This window comes from Ursus arctos, unplaced genomic scaffold (assembly GCF_023065955.2).
Source record: "Ursus arctos isolate Adak ecotype North America unplaced genomic scaffold, UrsArc2.0 scaffold_6, whole genome shotgun sequence".
NCBI lineage: Eukaryota > Metazoa > Chordata > Mammalia > Carnivora > Ursidae > Ursus > Ursus arctos.
In genome coordinates this window covers 32,787,673-32,812,611 of record NW_026623078.1, presented here as the reverse complement: position 1 = coordinate 32,812,611, position 24,939 = coordinate 32,787,673, and the positions used below count along the sequence as shown (strand labels likewise).

Below are 24,939 nucleotides of genomic sequence, written 5' to 3'. Positions count from 1 at the left end.
AGCTTTAAAGAAAAAGATTAGTTTGGTTTTTTTTTTTTTTAACTATTTAAGTTGGAGTGTACTTTTGTGAAACTAGATACTAATCTGCAAGAACCAATAATATGGGGATCGCTAAACCTTACTTTAAATTCCTGAAGGTAAGTAGAAATAGACTGGCTAATAATTGGGTGTGGATGGCAGTCACTGTAACAGAATCAGAAAGTACTGGTTTACAAAAAAAGCGTTGGGGATTTTTTATTTAAAAATGTGAAGGCGCCATAATCTTTTTGATTTTGATTAGTTCTTAATGAAGCAGGTCGTTACTTTAACTTTTTCAGAAAGTTATTAGCACCTTCAGTAAGGGCCTTGCATTGTTGCAGGAATCAACTGGTCTCTGGGAGCTGCAGCCTTCATTCTCTTCAGTCTTATTGAACTCTGCTATCAGATTCATCCTTTAAAAATATATCTCATTATGTCTCTTCTCTTCAGTGATAATTCATGCCTATGAAATCATTGTGGTTTCCCTACAGTGGGCTTTTTGCAGTGGGTTCACTCTTCAGCCAGCCTCTCCTGCAGGCTTGTTTTGTGCAGTCATGGCAGATGACTTGAGTCTTTGCTTCCCGGTAACAAGCGCAGCCACAGTGAATGCGAATTAAATCACTGAGGAGGCAGCCCCTGTTGGAACCCCTCTCAGTATCTCCCAGATAAACCATAGCCAGGTTTCATGGCTTGCATGATCTGGAGTTTGCACAACCTGTTCTTGTGTCTTAAATGCCATTTTTTTTCTTTTCTGTCTAGGAAGTTTTGTGATCCTTCATGGTGTCTTCACATTTCAAAATTTCTTCTTTGCTTCAGAGATCAGTGCCTAGTCCTGATTATAGTAACATCCTGTTTTCTTTAAAAATGCTTGAATAAAAGTGAACTGAAAGTTAAATTTTTGGATTGAATCCCTGGTACCTAGGAGGTTCCCTGGCATTTGGTAAGCGCTCAAAAAATATTAGTTAAATTGAGCCATTTGTCAGAGAATTAGGATTCACTAAAACACATTTACTATGTTATATTGAAAATAACTTTGTGACTTAAAGGTATTTATGATATTTTTCTGTGCTTTACACCTATTATGGACAAATATTGTTGTACAGCAGCAAAGGGAAAAGAATTCCATGATCAGATTGATTGAGCTTATAGTTATTTCTGTTTTACTAGTTTCTTCTACTCCTGGGCCCTGCCCTTCTCTAAAGCCAATATTCTAGAATAAATGTATCTGCGCAAAAGAGGAGACAGGAAAGGAAGAGGAACGGAGTGTCACGTTAGTGATGAACCAAAATTGGATGCCTGTCTGGACTGCCTGTACCATGCCCTGCTCAGCAAAGCACCCTAGAGTCAGATATTATCAGTGTGCATTCCTGAAGTTTCTTTGCTTCCAGATAATAGGCATTACCATATCGATGAGGGTTAAATAACCAAAGGAGCAGGTCATGCTGGAACCCATTCCCATGCTCTCAGAATTCCCCCTCCATAATCTCCTTTCAGATAAGATATAGGAGTGTGATGTGTTCCACTGAACCATGTCTCTGCCCCTTCCCATCTGTCCCATCTAGTCCCCCACCTGCACACACATAATAGTGACATCATGTTCACTATTTAACTGCCACAATTATATTTTAATTTTGTAGTTAGTATCTCCTGGGGAAAAACGTTCTTTCACCACAGATTGATTGAAGCATTAATATAAGTAATAATGAAAATTTCAGTCTTTTGAAATAAATTTGCCAAAATCGACTCAGAGTCTTTTTCTTCTTATGCCCATCCCTAGCCAAAGCAGCAATAATATAGTAATAATACTTTCCAGTTTCCAGACCACTTTTATAACATTATCTGGTTTAATCTCAACAACTTTGTGTGTATAGTAGTTGTTCTTTCCAACTTTTTGAAGAATCTGAGGGTAGGGGTGCCTAAGTGGCACAGTCGGTTAAGTATAGGACTCTTGATTTCTGCTCAGGTCATGATCTCAGGATGTGAGATCAAGCCTGACATCAGGCCCGTGTTGGACTCCATGCTCAGCATGGAGTCCGCTTGAGATTCTCTCCCTCTGCCCCTCCTGCTCGTGTTCTCTCCCCGCCCCCCACTCCTCTCCCTAAAATTAAAAAGAAAAAGAGAATCTGAGGGTAATGACTTTTTCTAAGATCACATAGCAAGTAGGTGACAAAGCTGGAACTTGAGCTCAGGTCTGATTGATTTTAAATATGCTTTTTTCTACTCTGTCACAGTTGCCTAAATAGGAATATAGAGCATAGGAGGAATATTCCATTTTAACTATGGTGTGTAATGGACAGTGTCTGTTTTATGTTTAAACTGAAAGAAGTTACAAAAATGACTAAAATGTTGAAAAATAAAACCTGAAACAAAAAAAAATAGACAAATTATTCATCTGGAAAAGCAAGGGCTGAAGAACAGTTTAATGATAGTCTTTTGGTCCATTAAAGAGTCTTACATAGGGAGGAGATCGAGCCCAGCTGTTCTTAATCTACACTGAGGCCAGGCCTGGGGAGAAAAAGAGAAAAGAAAAAAAAAATGTTAAACTGTAACAGAAGGGATAAGAAAGAATTTTTCGATAATAAGGATTATTAAATATTGGATTGGTTAGAGAGTGTGTTAAGTCTCCTTTTCTGGCAGCCATTAAAAATTCCGATCTTTGCTAAATGTTAAGTATGATTCTTCGAGAAATGAAGCATTTGAAATGGATGATTCTTCTGAGAAACCACTCCCTCAGACCAGTTATTCACTAAATACAAGTAAGGAACCTGAGGGAGAGAAGGCTTCCCTCACCATCCAGTTCATCCAGATGCTCTCATATAGTATTCTGTCAGTATACCAATTAGCTACCAAACTACTCATTCCGTTGCACATAGTCAACATTTATTGAGCAACTGCTGTGAGCCCATTTTTGTGGTATATTCTATAATTAATAACATATCCATCAGCTGCAATGCAGAACTGATTATGACTCTAGTATTTAGAGATACATGAATTGGCATAATTAGCCCTCTAAGTAACACAAGCCATGTATTTCATCTGATATCCAACTGAAAAAAATAGTAATCTATCCAGTGTGAGAGAGGTAAGAGGAAGGAACTGGTAGTGTTTTGGGGGTGTGAGAGAGGTAAGAGGAAGGAACTGGTAGTGTTGGACTTCTGTCTGTGTCCAATATGGTCAGAGCCTTTCAAGGGTAATTGACAATGAGAGAGCTTCCCTTATCTTTCTCACCACGGAATATGAAATCTGGGGAAGATACAGAATTGTAGACACTATGACAGTAGAGGAGTCATGTGCTATATTCCCACATACCATGAATGATTGTAGAATTTTGCATGAGGAAAACTGAGTAGAAATCAGAATCTTTTTAGGTGGCAGGTGCTTTGAGAAGTAAGTATAAGATAAGGCACTTTCCCTTAACTAGCTTACAGATAAACTAGGGAAAAAAGATGTACTGGCACGACTGAAATCACAGGACAGTTGATTGAGGGCTCAAGTGAGTGGCACAGACAGTTGCTGTCAGAGTTAAAGGCGGTGATTATAGGAGTTGGAGATAGTTATGAAGGTTTCACAGAGAATGTTGAAATAGAGTTGGAATGTGAAGGGCAGAGAGTTGTGGGCAGTGGGAAGAGTTGGCAGGGAAGGTGAGTGTTTTAGGTACATGAGAAAAGGCACAGAGTTAGGACTGAGGGATGGCATGGAATTAAGGACTCCACTGGAGAGGAGTAGCTTGTCTGCTTGCAGAGATGGAGACAGAATTGGGCTAGGTTGTGTCTGAGAAGTTTGTACTTTATCCCAGAGGTGGTAATGAGGTAAGAAAGAGATGATTTGGTAATTGTAGACAAATAATTTTGTGGATTTTGGTTTGCTTCTGGGGTTTCAAAAAAAAATGTTCTAGTTATTTCCCTCAATTACATAATGCCTATAAGTTATAGAAAATCTGTAAACTGCAGAAAAAGTGAGAAAAATAATCTTATTTACTGATGATTTTTTGAATGGATTTCAGAATTCTTTTTCTGTTGAGATAGTTTCAAAATGTTATATATTATCTCTGAGAACTTGCGATACCGTATACCTCTGTTACTACTCTAGTTGTCTGTTTACTTGCCTGCTTCCCTTACTGGAAGGGTTAGGGTCCTTAAGTGAGAACCAGGATGTTTTGTTTATCTCTGCATCCCAAGCACCCATCAGGGCTAGGTGTATTGATGTCCATAGAGTTTGTGGAATTCATGAGTAGTCTCTAATCTCACAGGGTCTACTTAACCGAAGAAAGGGAGAGCCAGAGTCAGTGCAAGAGTTGTAACAGCCACTGTGGATATAGGGATGAGAACTAAACAGAAATGAGTGGGAGGGCTGGCAGCAGCACAGAGCTATATGGATGGTAGATATGCCAGAAGAATGACGAAGTTCGCTTTGAAGTGGACTAGCCCATTCATTCTCAACATCACCAGGAAGCTTGTTAGAAATGCAAATTCTTGGCTCCCATTCGAGGCTTACTGATTCAGAAACTGTGGAACCGAGACCCTGCAGTCTAAGAAATCCAGGTGATCATGATAAATGCTCAAATTTGAAAATCACTAGCTGAGAAGAACAGTGAGACTACAGGACTGATGGTGAAGACCGCAGCATAGAAAGATTGAAAGCCCAAAGATGTACGTAATGGCAGTGAATAAAACCAATGAAGAGCCATGCTAGCTGGAACAGGAAAACTATGAGAATAAGATTATATTATCACAAAGAAAGCTGAGCATGTTTTAAGTGGGCAGGATCTACTGCTCTTGCTTAGTTCACTGCCTTCCTGATCTTAGTGTTTGAGTAGCTTTAAAGTAGATTAGTTCTACTAAAGGGACCCCACACTCAAAATCTCCACCCACACTTTCTCTCATGTCTCCACACAACTGCCTACTGAGCTCTAGCTGTCTCATGGGAGCCTCAGATCTCTAACACTACTGTGTTATTACCTCTCCTTCAAACCTGTATCACTGCATGTGTTTCCTATTTCAGAGAACTGGACTATCATCCACTCAGTTACTCAAGTCAGTTATCCTTGGCTTATTTCTCATTAAATCCTATCACTTCTGACTCCTCAGAGCTTTAAGGATACCTATTTTTCTCCATCCCTACTGATACTATAATTTAGACTATCGGGACTTTCTCATTGATCATTTTAATAATCATGTAACAGTCATCTTAACTGGTCTCTCTGCCTCGAGACTTTTCGGCTTCAAATCCATTCTGAATGTGGCCAGAACAAGCTGTCTAAAATGCAAATTTGGGGGCCCCTGGGTAGCGCAGTCATTAAGCGTCTGCCTTCAGCTCAGGGCATGATCCCGGAGATCTGGGATCGAGCCCCACATCAGGCTCCTCCGCTGGAAGCCTGCTTCTTCCTCTCCCACTCCCCCTGCTTGTGTTCCCTCTCTCACTGGCCGTCTCTGTCAAATAAATAAATAAAATCTTTAAAAAAAAAAAAAATAAAATAAAATGCAAATTTGATTAGTTCTTTTCTTAAACTATCTGGTGGCTCCCCATTAACATCTTGATAAAATACAGCCTCCTCAGTTTGGCCTTTACTGTTGGTCTCCTGCTTTCCTTTCCAGCCTTTTGTCCTTGCACCTTCAGTCCTTGTCACCTGCTCTCCCTCTGCTTGGAATAGCATTCCTTTGCCAGCCTGACAGTGCTGATATCAGGTAGCTGCCTAGATATTACCTCTCTGTGAAGCCTCCTCTGACTTTCTGAGGTCTAGTGTCAGAGGTAATGCCCTGGATTTCCTCTTGGATATCACTCCTAACATCTTATTGTAATTGCCTCTTTATTATTTTATATAGCACATTCTTACCCACCCCTCACCTCACTACATTGTAGTCTCCACAAGGGGTTGAGACTATGTCAGTTTTACTATTACATTAGTAACTGGTAAACAGCTGATGTACAACAAACGTGTTGAGATAGGTAATAATCAATAGTCTGGATATGATAATTTGAAATAGTTTTAAAGGCTATTGGGTAGGAATTTGTATTTCCTATCCTTCACCTACCCCTGACTTTATCCTATTCATCTACTCTGTGTCGTATGCATTATGTGTACAGGGTGCTGTGCTGGTTGCTAAGATTCAACTGTAACAAGACATCTTTGCAATGGGGTTTATCCTCTAGTGGAGGAAATAAACAATTTAAAATGTAGCCTGTGTACAGTACATAAAGGCCAAGATAGTGAAAGAACGGAGTGCTAAGGGAACAACTAGAAGAGGCAGCCAACCCAAGTTTGGAGAGTCAGGAGGAAGTGATGCCTAAGCCACTATTAAAAATTTAGTACTTAAAAACTGAAAACTGAGTTTTTCAAGTAAGGAACAGGAACGTACTGTTCCAGATGGAGGGAACAGACCATAAGTGTTCACTAGGGAACAAGAGAAGGGGGCACCTTGTGACTAGAGGTCAGCAGATTAGGAAGGAAAGCAAGCTGGGGTAGTTTGGGAGGCTTGTGTGTTTGAACAACTGCAGTGTGGGAAATGCACTGAAAAAGGCAAAAGGTGGGATAGACCAATTAGATGTAATCCAACAGAGAGATGAGAGCTGCTGAATTTAGGAAGAGGCCTGCAGGGGATAGAGTAGTGAATGGATTAGAAAAATATTTGGGGCAAAGAGCAGAACCTTGGGGATTGATGAGATTTGTAGAGAGAAGAAAGGGAACTCGGTTCTAACCCCCTTCTTCTTTTCCTGTAGCTCCTGGCTAGTATGAGGCAAGGATTTCACAGAACTTGCAGCAAAAATCCCTCCTGCCATAGCTCTAAGCATTGAAATTTTGAGGGAGCTGCAGGAAGGGGAAAAAGGTGAGATCACCCCAGAAGACAGATGACATATATGGGAGAAAAGCATTCCTGTCAAATGTCTAGATTGAGAGGAAAGCAGCAGTAAACAGCGGTTATTCAGTAGGCACTTTTGTTTCCTATACTTGAACTTGTTAAGCATGTCGTCTTCTGCCACTAAGTCGTCCAGGATCCATGAGTAATTTAAAAACATCCCTCTGCAAAACCTCTTTAATTGTCAGAGACATTCCCAGTTTCAAGAGGTACAACTTTATTTCAGGATAACCTTTTAGTCCTTTAACTTCTAACAAATTACATTTAGAATCTTTTTAGTAAAAATCATAAATAGAATTTGAAAGGAGCTTAGAGGTCATTTTATCTCTGGCCTTCAGTTTTGTAAGCGAAAAAAATAAAGCAGAACTAGGTGAATGACTTGTCCAAGATCACAATTGCCACACTGTCGGTGACAGTGAACTCAGTGGGACACCTGCCTCCCTCTGTATCTTAGCGTTCTGTTAGTGCACTAGGCCTTTTGAAGGCCCAGAGATCATGCATGATCAAGATCAAGCTCCATGTGGTCAGGGCCATTTTAGAAACTAAATTTAAACGGATTTCTTGTCATAGTTTGGGTTTACCATTTTTTAAACAATAAGTAAAATATCTAAACTGGTCTGTATACTCCTTGGCAATAACAGCCACTGAGTGTTTTAATCACCATTGCTTGTACATAATAGGTGTTTAATAAGTGTGTTTTGAATGAGTCAGTCATACCTAGCTAACCACTAATCAGCTTTTTCTATTTCATTTTAAAAGATTTTTGTCCCCTTAGCACCTCTATGATTCCTTAGTTTATTTATGAAATGGTCTTAGTATTTATTTTTACAACATAATTTTCTTAGAAAACTGTATGATGTGTATCTTAGTATCTGAATAACAGCATTTCTGCATTCATGTTGCTTTGTGCTACTATTTATTTTCTGCAATAATGTGATAGCATAATAAACACTGATAGTTCATTTAATTTTTTTCTCCTAACTTTATGGATATAAAAGATATTTCAGAAAGATTAAATGACTTGTTAAAAAAATATATACTTTGGAGTCAGTAGAAGTACTGGCAGTTAACCTGAGGTCTTGACTTACCGTTCATTGGAATGTTCCATAGCGTTCACTGTATTTATTAAGTTCATGTATTTCTCCACTAGTCATGTTCTTAGCTTTGTCACTGTTAGCATCAGGATTTTATGATCTCCCTGCTAAAATGACCTAGGAGGATTACTTGGAGGTAATTTGTGGGAAAAGGGTACAACTTGCTACAACCTTTGATGTACAACCTTTGCTACATTCCTTTGATGAGGAGGGTCCAAAAAAAGAATAGCAAAGAAAAGAAGGGAGGGAGGGAGAGAGGAGAGGGGGGAGAAAAAGAAGGTTCCATGTAAGAGGTGATTGATTGTTCACTGCTGTTTGACACCTACTGCCAGCTCCATCTTCAGTGGGCCCTGGTCATTTGTGTATCACAGTTTTCGATGCGTAAGTTGAGGAGATGGTACAAGCTTGCAAATGTTTGATGTTCCCTAATTGTACTTTACCCCTAGAGACCTTCAAAGAAGACATGGCTTCCAGAGAAGAGAACATGAAAAGGACAAGCAGAGTGCTAAGAATAAGTCAGTTGGATGCACTTGAACTGAACAAGGCCCTGGAGCAGCTAGTTTGGTCCCAGTTTTCTCAGTGCTTTCATGGATTTAAGCCAGGGCTGTTAGCCCATTTTGAACCAGAGGTAAAAGCGTTCTTGTGGCTCTTCTTGTGGCGATTCACCATCTACTCTAAAAATGCCACTGTGGGACAATCCGTTTTGAATATTCAGTACAAAAATGATTTTTCACCAAAGCTGAGGTACCAGCCACCCAGTAAGAATCAGAAACTGTGGTATGCTGTGTGTACGATTGGCGGGACATGGCTGGAAGAGCGCTGCTATGACCTGTTTCGAAACCGTCATTTGGCGTCATTTGGGAAAGCCAGGCAGTGTGTGAATATCGTGGTTGGACTTTTGAAATTAGGTGGACTGATCAATTTCCTGATTTTCCTTCAGAGGGGCAAGTTTGCTACTTTGACAGAACGTCTCCTAGGCATTCATTCTGTATCTTGCAAGCCCCAAAACATACGTGAAGTTGGCTTTGAGTATATGAATAGGGAACTTCTCTGGCATGGTTTTGCAGAGTTTCTGATTTTTCTCTTACCACTTATTAATATCCAGAAGTTGAAAGCTAAGTTGTCTTCGTGGTGTATTCCTCTTACTGGTGCTCCTAACAGTGACAATACATTAGCCACCAGCGGCAAACAGTGTTCTCTGTGTGGAGAGTGGCCCACCATGCCTCACACCATAGGATGTGAGCATATCTTCTGTTACTACTGTGTTAAGAGTAGTTTCTTATTTGACGTGTACTTTACGTGTCCTAAGTGTGGCACAGAGGTACACAGTGTGCAGCCACTGAAATCAGGAATCGAGATGTCAGAAGTGAATGCTCTTTAGAAACTTAAGATTGTTTCCTCTGAGGAAAACTGTATTATGTTCAGATCCTTAATATTAGTCATCCTAGGCATACTGTTCAGGTGTCTTTTATGAGGGTATGTGCTTCTCAGCCACTGTCTTCTGTTCCTTTCCAAGCATGACTAAAGTCTAATCACTAGAAACCACATGATTCTGAATATATTATGTAAACAATAATTTGTTACTTTTCTTTAAATCATTGCATTCAATTTTTAATGTCAAGAATAATTGACAGTTTTTGTCAGACTACTAAAAATGCTCTTTTATTTTGCTACTTCCTGGAAAGAGGTTAGATTCTAAAACGATTTCAGAGACTCTGGGATGAGTGTGTATTTATTTTCAGAGATGGTGTTATAACATCATAATCTGACAGTAAGACCCTGTTGTTTTGAGCCTTAAGATCTAGTGCCCCAGTTGTAATTTTAAGCTTTTCTCTAAAACCTGTTTTGAGGGGGTCAGTTGGCTTCATTCTCAGGCAAAATGATGGCCACCAGGAGCTCCAGACTGATGTTCTGCCAGCTTTGTGATCCCGCTGGAATGAGCGCTTCCTGCATAATAGTTCCGGCTAAGTCCAGGACCTTCTTGTCATTGGTCTGCCTGGGATTACACATGTGTGAAACAGAACAGGAAAGTACTGCTCTTGATTACTAGATGTTTACCTCATGGACCCATAGTAGGAGAGCAGGCAGTTCACCACAGGAAACTCAAGTGCCATTATAAGAATAGTGGATGGTGGGCAGCTATAAACAACAGATCCCTACTAGAGTCTACATTTGCCTTTTTAAATATCAAAAGTCTGCATTCTTTAATTTTACCAGTGATCTGGGTTGATAAGGACATAAGTAACTGAATGGTTGACTTGATTACAGATTTAAAAGGATTAAAAAAATAAACATTTTGTTATACCAACAATTTTGTTCTAGTGTTATTTCGATAAAGTGCGTTCTTAATAAATACCCATATTGTTATCATTTTAACATGAAAATATTACTTTACATATATGCTAACTAATAGAGTTGTCAGTATTATGGAGGTTTTATGTTTTTCCATAGACACTAATGGCACTTAGTACAATATATTTTTTTTTAATTTTGTATTTTTATTTAACATCTACCCCCTCACTAAGTGATTACCCACAGGAGGTCAGGGAGTATGTCTGTTTTACTCATCACTGGATAACCAGAACCTACCTGTCTTAGTGCCAGTGTACCAATAGAGACATTTTGTTAGCTGAACAACTAAACCTAATATCAGAGATTGGGTTCTGCAGAAGTACATGTTGCAAGGAACTTGAAGTACTTGGGCCTGGATTGGGTCAAAGTGGTCAGGCCTTTTTACCTACAGCTCTCAGTCACTAGCCATGTGCTCTGGGAAGGGTGTGACCTGGAGCATGACAGCTCTCTGCAGCTGAGGCAGGTGCTAAAGGACCTGACTACCGCAGGCAGCCTGCTGACCCCACTCCCGCAGCTGGGCAACCCAGCCATCCCTGGAGGAGCTGAGCGACCAGCCTAGTGTTAACCACATCTAATACTGTCTCTCCATTATTTTTCTGTATGGTTTTCCATTTTTGTTTTTCTTGCCAACACACTAATGGCAGGAAGTGTTCAACTTAAAATGATTCAGTTTAGGACTAACTTGTGTACTCAAGTGCTGCCTCAGGGAACTCCAACTCACTGCAGAGACAGTGGCCTGCTGGCTAAGTTGCTCTGATGGTCCCAGACCCCATTCGGTCTCTGTCTCCCTGTGCACTGCCAGGAGACTTGCTCTAACACCGGTGCTTCTGTTCCTACTCCCCAGTGGTCTCAGTGCTCATGGTTCCGTATAACTGGGTCATATTTAGCTACATGACACATTTCTGCTTTAGCCTCAAGAACCTAAGCATCACTTATGAGCATCTCCCTGGGGAAAATAAAAACTTTTACACACTGTTTTTTCTCTTCAGTGTAACTTGTTCTCCAATCATGTTTGCTGCTTGTGTACATAATGTCTCCAGTTGCTTCAGTGATCATATCTAAAGCACATACCAGTCAAAGGCATGTCGTGCTTCCTTGCTCTCAACACCCCCTGCCTCAGAACTCAGTGGGTTTTGGATAGGTTTATTTAACTCCTCTAAGGTTCAATTTGATCAACCTATGAAATGGACATTCAGTAATATCTACCTCTTAGGACTGTAATGGGAGTTAAATAACATCATCCTATCAAAAATTACTTATTAAGCCCCTACAGGCATTCTTCTGTAGGCAGAGATGTACTTATAAATGAAAACCCTACTCTCATAGAGTTTACATTTGTGGAGGAATAATAGACAATAAACACATGTGTAAGATAATTTCAGGTGTTGGAAGTACTCTGAAGAAAAAAAGAAAACAGGCCGAGGGAATGGAGAGTGTGAGGGATTCTGTTTAAACTTAATACTCATGGAAGGCCTCCTAAGGAGTTGAAGTTTGAAAAGAGATGTGAATGAACTGAGGGGAAATGCCAAGCAGAGGAGAGGTGGATAAGGAAATGGCAGGTACCCAAGCTCTGAGACAAGAGTCCATTCCTGGTTGAGCAGTAGGAATTAGAGTGACAAGGGAGAGATGAGGTGAGGGGGCACAGGGTCAAGCCAGCTAGGCCATGGTGAAAAAAAATATCTGATTTATTCCAAGTAGGAGAAAGCAGAGAAGTTACAAGTTCCTATTTTTAAAGGATCCCTGTGATTAATGTATAGATAGGTATGAGTAAAAGCCAGAAAACCTACTCAAAAGGCAATTTGGTACTACCGATGATCGTTATCATTTCTATTAGGTTTGTGGTACATTAACAGTGTCACTATCTGAAATGGTCAGGAACCTGGAAGTAAACAAAGCTGTAGGAAACCAGAATATATTTTCATAGATTCCACACACCAAAGCTCTACTCTAGGTATTTCCTTGAGTCCCCATTTAGAAGCTGCTTTATTTTGAATAGAATTCTAATGAACTTTCAACAACAGACTGAAAATAACAGGTAAGAGGAGGGAGAAAAATGATGAAAGCAAGAGTTTACAGTTATAAATAATTTTTAAAAAACTGGTATCAATGAAAAAAAAAACCTTATAGTCTTTTGACAGAGCAGGGACACACAGGCTCTAAGGACCAAATGAATAATTATAACAGTTTAAAAAATGAGCTCGGATCATCAATAAATGGTACCTTATATTCTGTATAATTTGGCTAAGAAGGCAGGAACATTAGTATTGTTATATTTGAGGAAGGCTTCAAAATATGTTGGCACTTACAGGCAAAAACTTGATTCACTTAGAACATTTGCTTTTAACAAAAAGCTAGTTTTCCTTATAGTACTTCATAGGTGAAGTATTAACTGAATTAAGAAAAGATATTTTCAGCAACAGAACAATTCCAAACACATTTTGCAGCCAAAACCATTGGCCATATTATCTATAGAACTGATGCTCCATGGTTCTCTCCAGGTAAAGCTATTATGTAGAATATGTTTATATTCATCACAAGTAAGTTGACAAGTGTTTCACTTGTGTGTCTGGGGTTTTTATTCCTTCAAAGAGTATGTAAATCATGAAACATGACAGATTGTGCCTTTCTGTTCCCAAGTCATCACTTATTATCTCTTGATATTTTCAAGACAAAGCTTATGGTTTTAAAATGTCATTTTTCTTAAAAGTAAGCATCATTATCAGGTTGTCCAATGGACTTCATTGAACATTGCCTTGAGTTGTTTTCTGCCAATAAGAACAATTCAAACAAGACTAATCCAAGTCACTCCTGAGGCCAGAAAATCCAAAAGTATGGGATTCAAGAGGTAGTTCACTTTCCTTCCATTTAGCAGTAGAGTAACTTGTTCTCACTAACAGATTCAACCCATCCTGTGCTGAAATCCCAATAAAACCTAAATCTACTAAGTTAAGTAAAGCTGATTTTAAAATCAAGTGGGTAGGGACATGTTTATATCCATTGAACTTAAGAATTTATCTCAAGGAAATTATAAGAATTTGAAAATAGATTTATTGAAATGATTTTCACTATAATACTATTCATAAGATGTGAAATGACACAAATCCTCAATAATAGGGAAATAAAATAGTATAGCTGTTTAATTGACTCAATGTCCTATAAATACCATGAAAAAAATTGTGCAAAAACATATATAAATAATTTCAATTACATGGGAAAGTGCTCACAATACAATAGTAACATGGAGAAAGTTGGATAGTAAATACGATATGATCTCGATAGACCCATATATATCTTGAAATTAGACAAATAGGCACTTGTCATGAGATGAGCAGGAACATACATATATTACTATTCGACATTAATCTTCTTTACATTTTTCTATATTTCCCAAACTTTCTACATTGAGCATGTAATACTTTTTTATTACACCAACCAGTTATTTATTTCTTTAAAATCTCGTGGCCAATTTTGTTTCAGTTCATTTCAAAGGTAAAATATCTGCATAGCTAGTAAATAAGTTAAAAATGTAAATTTAGGAGATTAAAAAATCCTAGAGTATCCATTTCTTGCATGACATATCCATTTTTTGCATAAAATCCTGCCTTTCTGGACAACCACAACTGTTGAAAGAGTCTGAATTATTTCAGACATTTTAAATTAAATATTAAATTTGATTCCATGTAATATATACATTTTTAACCACTTAGAAGTATGTAGGCAACAAAATGGTAAAAAATGCCCACTCCCTTTTCCAAAAGTATTTGATGTTTATAAATGAATGTATGGTATTTTTAAATAAGTGTAGTTTACTTACTTTAAAATATCTAGAACTCATACACCAGATCAAAACAATTGACATGAATATTTTATAGTATCAGTTCGCCTAAGCCTGTAAGATGCCTGTATTTCCTCAACAAAGAGTCAAGACCCAGGATCTGACCCAGGATCTCTATTCCTTCCAGATGTGGACACAAAAATGCTGATATTTCTGAGGTATTTTTATGGTTTGGTTTACTAGTAAGATATATTGCAAACTTGAACTTCAGCTGAGACTTTATCTACATAGTCAAAATTCTGAGTAAGTGAACCAGAGACTTTACTGTTCTGAGAGGTGTCCAGGATGGTTCCCTAGTAATCATATCTCACTAAGCATTCAGGAAATAGCATCCTCTCCTAATAGCCTCTATTCTTTTAAATCCACATCGATTTGTAAAAGTGCCTTTTTAGTCAACAAAAATTATAAAATACTACAGTATGGTCAATTTGTAAAGCAATAAAGCTTTAAAAATGCTTTGCTCCAGAGCAAATACAAAAGAGCAAATATATTCTTTGAAAGCAAGCACCTCCCATCCAATATTGCATGTGATATTTCTTAGAGCCCCTTTTCAAACCTACTAGAATATCCTCAGTTTCAACTAGATAACTCTTTCTCAAACAGCGAAATAGACTGTAGGCTCGATGAGGACAGAGGTTCTCTCTCTCTCTGTCTCTCTCTCTGTCTCTATCTTTCTCTCATGGCACTTCCCCCAAAACGTGTGACCAGCACAGTGCAGTGCTTAGGAAGTGTTTGAAGAAGGCAAGGGAGTTTGGGGTTTGATCATGAACCCCCTCACAAATACTAAGCAGAGCAACTGATGGTACTATTATGGGAAAATTTCTACAAGCACTTCTTTAACAGTGTAGAGAGGACAGCACCCCCAGTTTGTCTTTTGTAGTGTATATTAGGAGTGCCATTTTTAATTTAAAATGTTTGGTGGCATTCTTGCTTTGAGGGAAAACACAGTTGGAATTCAGGAGCACAATAAGAGAATTAATAACTTTTCATTGAAAATACATGCAATTTTGGAGCTGTCAATTTCAGCTATGTCTCTTTAAATACTTTTTCTTCTAGAATCCAACTGGATAGATGAGATTTTTTTTTTAATTCCATTATAGAAGTAATAGCCCTGTTTTGGTGTTTTGTAAGCAGATAATATTCTGCTAGTGACTGTCTTTGCAGTAATACATTTCTCTGAATTCTGAATTCTATTATTTTACATCTACAGCAGCTTAAAGTGTATTTTTTATAAACAGCAAACTTCACCTCATAAAAATTCATTACATAAGGGCATAAACAAGTGCTTTTCCTTCTAGTCATTGGCAGTAAGTGATTCATCAGTTTTCCACAGAAAACCAATTTCATTGCAGATGTTCTGTAATTTCCAATCTCCCTGAATTGTGGAACCATATCACACAATCCCAATGCAAGGAATGTAAAGATTTTTTTTTAACGTCTGGGCTTAGTCTCTTTAATAGGATTGAATATCATTTGCTGTCTCATCAGTTTTATTTTTAAAAATTAAGTAATCAGTCCCCTATTCTTTCCTTTCTTGCCTATGTTGATTCCACACTTGGATGGATAACTGGTAGAAGATTCAAAACCCCAAAATGACTTGATGTCTGAAAACAGTAACATTCATTTCTTTTCCCAACGTCAAACCAAAAATATTAAGAGGAACAAAAATTTTCCCAAGTATAAATTCTTTTTTCTCAATGTTTACTTTTATTCTTTCAAGCTCACAGTGAATGAGAAACATAAGGGCTATGGAAAACTGAGGATATGTCCACCTTTCTATTAACCGTGCAACCCCTGAGAGAGATCCTTGGGAAAATTACCTCCACCAAGACTCGCTTGAGTTTAGTTTGGTCCAGTGTTTCAAAGTTGACAAATGGGAAATGGGCATTCAAGTATAAAATAGGGAGTTAAAGGGAAGAAATGCCTATAGATTCAGGATGGTCTAAGGTCATATATGACACATAAAAATTTCTCAGAAATGCTGACAAGAAAAGGTTAAATATCTTCTAAAAGCCTTAGAAAACTAAAGTCCAGTCTTTTTAAAAACACCTCAATCTTTAAATTGAGAGGTCAGATCAAAAGCATGATCATTAAATTTACTAACAACACAAAGTTAGAAGGTCTTGCAAGGGCGAAGTGACAGATTTTCAAGATCGGCAATTAGATTCTGAAGCTGATCCTTATTTACCTCTCTGCCTTTTCACTACAGCGCTGGTTACCTACATACTTCCTTTAATGAGTTACATAAGGAAGGCCCATGGACTAGTCTCAGCAGGGCCATTTTTCTGCGGAGGCCTCTGTGTTTTGAGAAGCATAAATATCTGCACATGAGTCTGCCATCGTCCTGGGAATTCCATCATCGACGGAGAGCAGTGTGTTATAAAGGAAGAGCATTAGGGCTAAAATAGGAAATGACATGGAATGTGCTGCCACCTCCCGTGGGTTTCCTTCTGGCACCAGACAGAAACTAGAGGCAGACAGAGAAAGGGGAAGTTGGCCCCTATACATGCACTCATAAGCTATGGAACCACCAATTAAAACCTATTCCATCTCCTCATCCCCTGAATTCCCCCAATTATTGCACATTTCATCTTTTTACTTACTGTTCTTCAAGGACATTTTAAACTGACTTCTCCTTTATACAAACTGAAATTTAAAGTGATAGGAGTGATTAAACATGTCTTCCCCTTCACTCAGTCCAGAAAAATGATTATTGAACACTTACTTCGGTATGTTGAGCACTAGGAATCCAAAGATAAATAAGAGATCAGAGTCTACCAAAGGAGAAGATGATGAGAGTAAGTAGACAAAATGCCTAGAGAGCCTTGAGATGTGATTAACTTATTCCATGGGGACCTGTACAAGGCCTCCCAGGAAAGGTGAGATTTAGGTTCAGTCTTGATACAGGACATCTTCAGGTGAAACAAAAGAAGGGCATTGAAATGAAAATCAAAACACTCTTGAGATTGAACACATAAATCTCTAAATCCCAGTTCAGATGAATAGTTCGGATTCAATAGATAATCATTAAGGACCTATGGAGTGCCAGACACTGCTAGGTAAGCACTGTGGGTGGAAAGACAGATAAAACAGAAGACATGTTTTCTGCCCATGAAGAGCTCACAGTTTTCCTGATAATTAGTTATCACTGTGGAAAACAAGGTCTGGTCAGAGCAAGGGTTTGTACATGAGCAGGGGGAAGACAAGTTCATAACACAAGGCGTTGTTTCAAAAAGAAAGCACACATTGGTCATCTGAAGTGGAGAACCACATTTTCCAGGGCCAGCAGGAAGACTAAGGATGCCTGGGAAGACACAGGTATCAAAACAAGAGAGAAGGTTGGTGAAAGGAGACAGACTGAGTAGCAAATGAGGTCTGACTGAAACAACCCGAAAATCCTTAGCTCTGCTCAGTGGCTTGTACTCTTCTGGAATTTTTTATTCAGTGCGACACTTCACAAAAGAAGCAACTAAGTAATTTGTCCAAGGTTACTGTGCAAGTGTGAGAACTAAGATCTTTCTGACTCAAAATCCACCTCTTTCTACAGTATCAGAGTGCCTTTCAATTTTATTTCATAATTGCTCCCAGAGGTTCATTGTTCAACTGGCTTGTCCATACCTTCTGCATTACATCGTTTGCAGCAAAAATCAGGAATGCATCAGAAAGAAAGAAAAAATACTACTCAGATGGAACTACCCTTTGGAGTGTTGGCCATAATAGAGCAGACACTGTCCTATTGAAGTAACTATACTGTAATTGAGAGATAGAGAAGATACAATGTATTCTCAAGATACTTGGATACTTGGGAGGAAAAGTCTATGTCACAAATTTCTCTTTACCCAAGAAATGGAAATGATGATTGAGGAAGGGGTGGAGATGTTACTGATTTCTCAGAACTCAACACGGTGCTTGGTCTGTGTTCCATAGTTATTTGAATAAATACAAGAATACATGTGAAAGCAAAGGTAAAGCATCAGAGACACTCATTTTCACCTACATATTTTCAAAGTTATTATCTGGTGGTGCTGTTTATAATAATCATACCAAGTATTATTGAGGTATAGAGAAATGAGCATCTTCTTATATTAATGGAGGATTATGCATTGTTTCAGAGAACAGATTGATTATATGTATCAGAAGCTTTAAAATATGCATAATTTTTTGTAAGAAATTATAATTCTATAATACTACTGATAATATAGGAAGATTTATTTACCAGGATGTTTTTTCCTATTCGCTACAATAAAAATTGGTTAACAACCAAAAATTTCCAACAGGAAATAGGTCAAATAAATCATGCTGTAAAAAAAATGAATAAATTAATTAATTACATGATAAGATTTGCATTATATATCCTAGAGTAAAAATTGAAAATGTTATAAACAGAATATGCAATATTATTATATTTTCCTAAAAAATTATGTGTATATATTTATTTCTATATCTCCGCAATAAAAGATTAGAGGAATTTGCAGCAAAATGTTGGTAATAGCCATCTCTGGGAAATTTGGATAATTTCTATTTAATTCTGTGTGATTTTCTGCATTTTCCAAATTTTCTACAACAAATATATATTTCTTTTATTAAAAAACCTCATAAAAATGTAAAAGCAAGCAACAAAATGAGAAACATATTTTCAAATTATATGAAAGATACAGGGTTAGTGTCTTTAACCCTCTTTATTTCCCCCAAAAACAAATGAATAAAAAGATATAAAAAGGCAGTTCTCAGAAAAAGAAATAATAAGGCAAATAAACTTTTAAACTATGTTCTGCTTGGCCAGCAATCAAAGAAATGCTAATTAGAATAACAACGTACTATATGAGTGTGAATGTTCATTATTGATGAAGTCCCAGTAATGATATATATTTGAGGAAAGCTATTTGCCAGTATGAAGGAAGATCCTTAAATAACTCATAGCTTTTGACCCAGGACTTCCACTTCTCTGTATCATGGGAAAGTAGTCCAAAATGATGACAATGATTTATATACAAATATGTACCTCAAAAGTTATGTGTACTAGTAGGATTCATAGATGTATATGTTAGAGGAATTTATGGAATCAACTTTAGGGGAGTGCATGTTGAATTGCTTGAGGTATTTTGATTGAGGCAGAAAAAGGAGGGAGAGGATTTATGCCCTGGGCCAAGACAGGGACGATGGAGAGAATGGCAGAGTGTCCTGCCGTATGTCCTGTCTACATTAGTCAGGGTTCTCCAGAAAAACAGAACCAGTAGTGTGTGTATGTGTGTGTGTGCATGCGTGTGTATGGAGAGAGAGAGAGAGAGAGAGAGAGAGAGAGAGAGAGAGGAATGTATTACAAGGAATTGGCCTACATGATTATAGAGGCTAGAAAATTCCAAATCTGCTGAGTATGGGTCTTGTGGGCTAGAAACCCAGGAAAGTCAAAGCTGCAGTTCCAGTCTGAAGGCCAGTGGGCTGATGAATTCTCTCTTGCTTGGGGTAGGCTGGTCTTTTTGTTCTATTCAGGCCTTCAGCTGATCAGATGAGTCCCACCCATGCAGTGGAGGACAATCTGCTTTACTCAGAGTCTGCCAATTTAAATGTTAATCTCATCCAGACACCCTCACAGAAACACCAGGATAATCTTTGACCAAATATCTGGGTACACCATGGTGCCAGCTAAGTTGACACATGGATTTAACAAACACCTTGTGATGGAGGGGCTCTCAGCAGAAGGTCAAGGAAATGTTCTTAGGAAGATCCTCATTAAACATAAGCATAAGCAATGTAGCTCTGAGGTCTAAGGGACAAAATCTGGCCAGAGTGGAGAGAAAAGTTTTTTTCTAGTCATTAAGGAAACATAGCAATGGTCTGATGCAATGAGTGCTTAAAGAGTCAGCACAATTTTGATACCTCAAGCATTTGCAGCTCTGGGAACTGGCAGACAGGACCCAATCTTCAAGTGGTAATGTGTTACTCAGACATAGATAACTAAGACAATAATACTTTATAATACTGAACCTGATTCTAGACTAAACTCACGCCAAATGGCAATAAACCATGAAAGGTTGCCACATAAGGTGGAGTAAATATTATTTTGATTTTTCTTCTGCATGCTGACATAAGATACTTTTAATTAAGTAGCAATGATAGTATCCTAAATTCAGTAATACCTGCTACACCATAAAGATGCATGTTTCTAGTCACTTAAAGCTACTCAAATTGAAATATTATTTTAGGCAGTTAGCTTGTTACATCAAGCTAACATCAATGACTGATTTTTTTAAAAGGTGTTTGGTGGTTGCTCTTGCTGCTACTGCTGTTTTCATCTTGAGTGACTGTCACATGATAGGCATCCTATAACTGACTATTGATGAGTGGGTTTCCCATAAATTGAATGAGAATTCATTTTTTTAAATGATATAGTATTTGAGTTTCCATGAGTTCATGGGTTTACTGTACCACTGAATTTTGAATATTTTTTTTCCTTTATTTACTGCAATTCTGATCACACAGCTATCATTAAAAATAGGTATAGTCATCCCTGAATTTTCTAAAGGTCACATTATGCCAGTGGCAGTTGCTTTTGGGAAAGACCTACATTAGTACCTGTTTTTGCTGAGCTAAAAAAATCCAAAGATAATTTTTGCTATTATGAGAAAAAGGTAAAAAGCAAACATAGCATTCAGCATTTGTTTTGAAGCAAACCCACATGAAGGCATCGGCACCCCAAGTGAGAGTTGGCAGCACCAAGCTCCTTCCCTGGGAACTACATGCCACATCTCAGCATCAAGCCAGCATAGCTTTGGAAAGCGTGTCTGTGAGCATCTGTGCTTTATCTTGATTTATTTTGTGCATTCGTTTGCAAGATATGTTATAGGGTATCAGAAAAGCCTAAGAGAGGTTAGTTTTTGGGTCTGGGAATGCTCAAAATTTTTTCCATGTAAATTAATGGTAGCTACATCTTCATTTTATGCCATTTCGGCTTATGAAAGATTTCATGGGAATGCTCTACTTCCAGATAGCAGGACGACCTGTATCGCTTTATGTAGCTTCTAGACACAATATTTTACTTTGCTAAAATAAAAACATTAACTCCCAGACACTCTAATCTGTTAGAACTTGTTTCTAGTCTTCAATGAGGGCTAATTAGTTGGAAGATAGAATATGTTCCAAGATGAGCAGCAACCTCCTGAACCAGGAAGCCAGATTTTTATCTTCTTGACCTTTTATTTATCCTTTGAAAAGGCAGAAGTCGCATTAGCTGTGTAACTAACCTTCGTCTTTCTTAGTGAGCTGTTTTCCTTTCTCCATTTTCTTTCCACTTTCTCTATTGCAGAAGTCTTTGAAAAGAAACTTGATTTTTATCAACTTACATTCTTTGTCAAAGAAAGTTCGTTTTCCTAAAATTAAAGTTGGATTAATTAATCTAACATTAAATAAAAACAAGATCTTTGATATTTATTGTCCTCACTTTCTTGCTTCAGTTAAATATAGGTAGTTAATACCTGTACACTTACAGTCAGTCCATGTAGCCAGGGCCCAGGAGTGCAAGAGCATCTGGCTCCGGGGTCCCAAACAAACCAGGTTGGACCACTTGCTGCTGACAAAATCCACAGGCAGAGAAATGAGCAGTGGTGAAACAAGAGAGGAGTTTATTTCAGTGAGGCCAACACCAGGAAGTTAGTGGACTACCGTCTCAAAGACTGTCTCCAAAGTGCTGAAAATACTTCCAGGTTTACACAAGGGAAATGTGGGGAAAAGGTGGGTGAAGGTATTGAAGGTCAAATCCATCACAGTCTTGGAGTCAATCATGTGTGGGTCTTGCTGGCTCAGGGCAGTCCTTATTGCTTGAGGGGGTAGTTTCTGTTCCCATCTGGGGGTGCTTTGCCCCCTGGGTCTTCTAGAACCAAGAGACAGCGGGAAAGAAGAACCCAACCAGAAAGCTTGAGGTCAAAATGGAGGCAGCTAAAGTCCTCATTCAGCATAACGAACACCTCCATTTTGAGATAAAATTGATGTCCGAGATATAAAGTATATCAAATCAAAGCAATGGAATTCAGAAACACAAAGCAAACACTAGGCTATCCAATTATTTACATTAGAAAATCTGGGGAATACAGACAAATAATGTAGCCAAAGTTAAATCAGCATTGCATCCATCACAACTTCTGCTGGAATAATCAGTCCATTCCGGTAGAACTTTGAAGTCTAAGCAGATCTGGTACCTTTAGTAGAGTTATAGTCAACTGTAGCAAATATTATACAGCTGTGTGAATATTAAAAATTAAGTGTTCGGTAGGGAGCTCCTATATTTTTTTTCCCAAATCTTTTTATTTGAGGAAATGTTCCTCTGAGAAGAATCAAGCCAAGTTCTGCCTCCCCAATTCCAATCACTGATTTACTAGCCATAACACTCATTTGGCAAGTCATTGTCAAATCACAGGCTTGAAGAATTTTTGAAGAATTCCTCTATAAAAGGTTTATTAAGCAGATATCCAGATTCCATTTTGTTACTACCAATGACTGAATTCATTATCTCCCGAGAAGTCAGTCATGCTTTGGGGTAGTTTTATTTACTTAAAAAGTTTACCTGGTATTTCAAAATAGCTGCTTGCTGGTCAGAATTCTGCTCTGTAAAGTCATTAGAAGGAAGTCTAATCTTCCTTCCCCCAAAGAGTCTTTTATCTACTTAAAGTAAAAACAAAACATGGCTCTCTTCCTTTTCTCTTATCTAGTCAAATGCCTCCAGGCTTATCTACCCTCCCTCTGGCACCAGCACCCACATACCCACACTGCAAAGGGAAGCTGGGTCAGAGGGGTAAATGGGAGCCAGAGTTCAGGCCACACTCCCAGTGCTAAGTGATGACTCCCAACAAGGGGCTGTAGCCTCCCAAAGAAGGGGGTGCCTTTTATAATTTTTACAAAGGCATCCCCTTTCAGGTCCACCAGCCAAGATTTCCACCTGCAGTATTTTATTATCTGGAGAAGTCAACTTCTTAGTCAGACACAGATCTTATATAGTTGGGGGTTCTGTGTTCCTTACATGATATGACATCAGATCTCCCTTCTGAAGGAGATTTTTCTATTGCTAAATTTTTCTATTGCTATCACCGTACCTACATCACTAGCATCTCCAAGATGGATTTTTCTTAATCTATTTTTTCTTCTTAAAAGTGATATATGGATAGACAATAAGTTGTACTTTAACATCATCTTTACTATTCCATAATTTAGCTCTTCAATAGCTCTTGTCTAATTACTGCTTTTCAAAGACCATCATAAATCGGGTCTAACTTGAAAATTAACTCAACAGGTGCAAAACCAAACTGATGATCATAATCCCCAAACCTACTTCTTTACTATGTTCTTTTCATTGTATCACCATCTGTGCAGTCGCCATGAAAGGAAACTTGGGATCTTTTCTTGATTTCTGCTCCCCTTCCACTCTCACGTTCAGTTGGTTCTCTAGCCTGGGGGATTCTACTTTTGCCTTCTTACGAATCCTTTACCCACTAGCTCCATTTCTACACCCCAGCCTGAGTTTAGATTATTATCTCTGACTTCCTTACCTCCAGTCATCCAATCCATCTTTTCCAATGAGGATTGTGTCCAAACTTCAAATTCATCAGGCCTCTACCCTGCTTTCAAGCCTCTGATGGTTTTCCTTTTATGTGAAAGGAAAAATAATCAATTTGGCACTGCATTCAAGAGCCCTTGATTCTGTCCCCGATTTGCTCTTCACAATGGAAAGGCCATCGATGTCCATGGTTGCGCACTTCAGATGATTCCCGCTCCTTTATAACTAGTGCTTCCTCCTTCTTCCCAAACACCAGCCCCCATCAGGGCTATAACGGCCTGATTATCTGTGTTTCTAGCACATGCCAGTTACCAGTGGCCTTACACAATAATCACAGTTAATAATCAAATTAGGAACTGTCATAGGGATTAATTTATTGTGATGAGAATAAGTCCCCTCAGAATGACACTTAGAGTTTACCATGATTTCTGCTATTGTTCTGCCCTTAAGTGTCTGCTTCAAATGTATCTCTTCTACTCTTACTGACTCTGCCTTGTTGTAAATGGCAATGTCATATTTGAATATAAGTTATTTGTACCTTTGCTTGTTATTTCACATTTTGTGGCTTTTATATACTTTGATGTACTTTCATGCATTTTTCTTTCATTTCTCTTCCTGTTCTGCTAGTCCACAGAATAGGAAATCTTTGCATAAGAGCAAGACCACATGCTTTTAACTATGTTGTGAAAATATTTACTAATCATTTTCCCCCAAAACTAAGTAACATCAGAGGACTTTAACCTGTGAAGAAGTTAGGTCAGAATCTGTTTTAAATTTGCTCCTAATATGTTTTGTTGAAATATTGAGATAGCTTAATGAATAAAAATTTTAAATAAAAGTTCTTATCAGCAGAAAGCTTACTTGGCTCCTTGTCATCAAACCTTCCTGACAGTTCAAGTAGTGACAGGGTAGACAAAAAAAATCTCTTTAGGGCTCAAAATAATTTGAAACTCGCAGATAGGAGGGTGGGCTGAGTCATATCTAAATCTAGGATACACCGGGATATTGAGACTTCCTACATTTTTCAGAAGGGATGGAGATCTCCTGTCTCTAAGCCCAATACCCCCTTGTTTGACCAACATATTAGTTAAAAAGAAACAAAGAATTCAAAACAACCAAGAGGAGGTACAGGTGTTGACAACATTCTTCTCTTTGAGAGCAGTTTCAAAGTTTCAGGAAACAGTTTCTTGGTTGAGGGTACCATGAACACCGGGAGCAAATGTTTCGCCACACAGTGACAGA

At 38.2% G+C, this 24,939-nt stretch overlaps 1 protein-coding gene across 8 annotated transcripts in view; it reads left to right on the top strand.

Moving 5' to 3' along the window:
- The window catches only part of PEX2 (peroxisomal biogenesis factor 2), a 58,955-nt gene that overhangs the window by 10,842 nt on the left and 23,174 nt on the right, over window positions 1–24,939 (top strand). For 2 of the 8 annotated variants that reach the window (XM_044382736.3, XM_044382734.3), the window contains one exon: window positions 8,413–10,277. The exons of 2 other annotated variants lie outside the window; for them this stretch is intronic. In XM_044382736.3, the coding sequence (XP_044238671.1) occupies window positions 8,430–9,347 (918 nt within the window). In that variant the 5' untranslated portion in view covers window positions 8,413–8,429 and the 3' untranslated portion in view covers window positions 9,348–10,277. Of the gene's footprint in view, window positions 1–777; window positions 959–6,735; window positions 10,278–24,939 lie in introns of those variants that run through there. 4 more of the 8 variants (XM_044382735.3, XM_026495854.4, XM_026495855.4 and 1 more) reach the window with 4 other exon arrangements.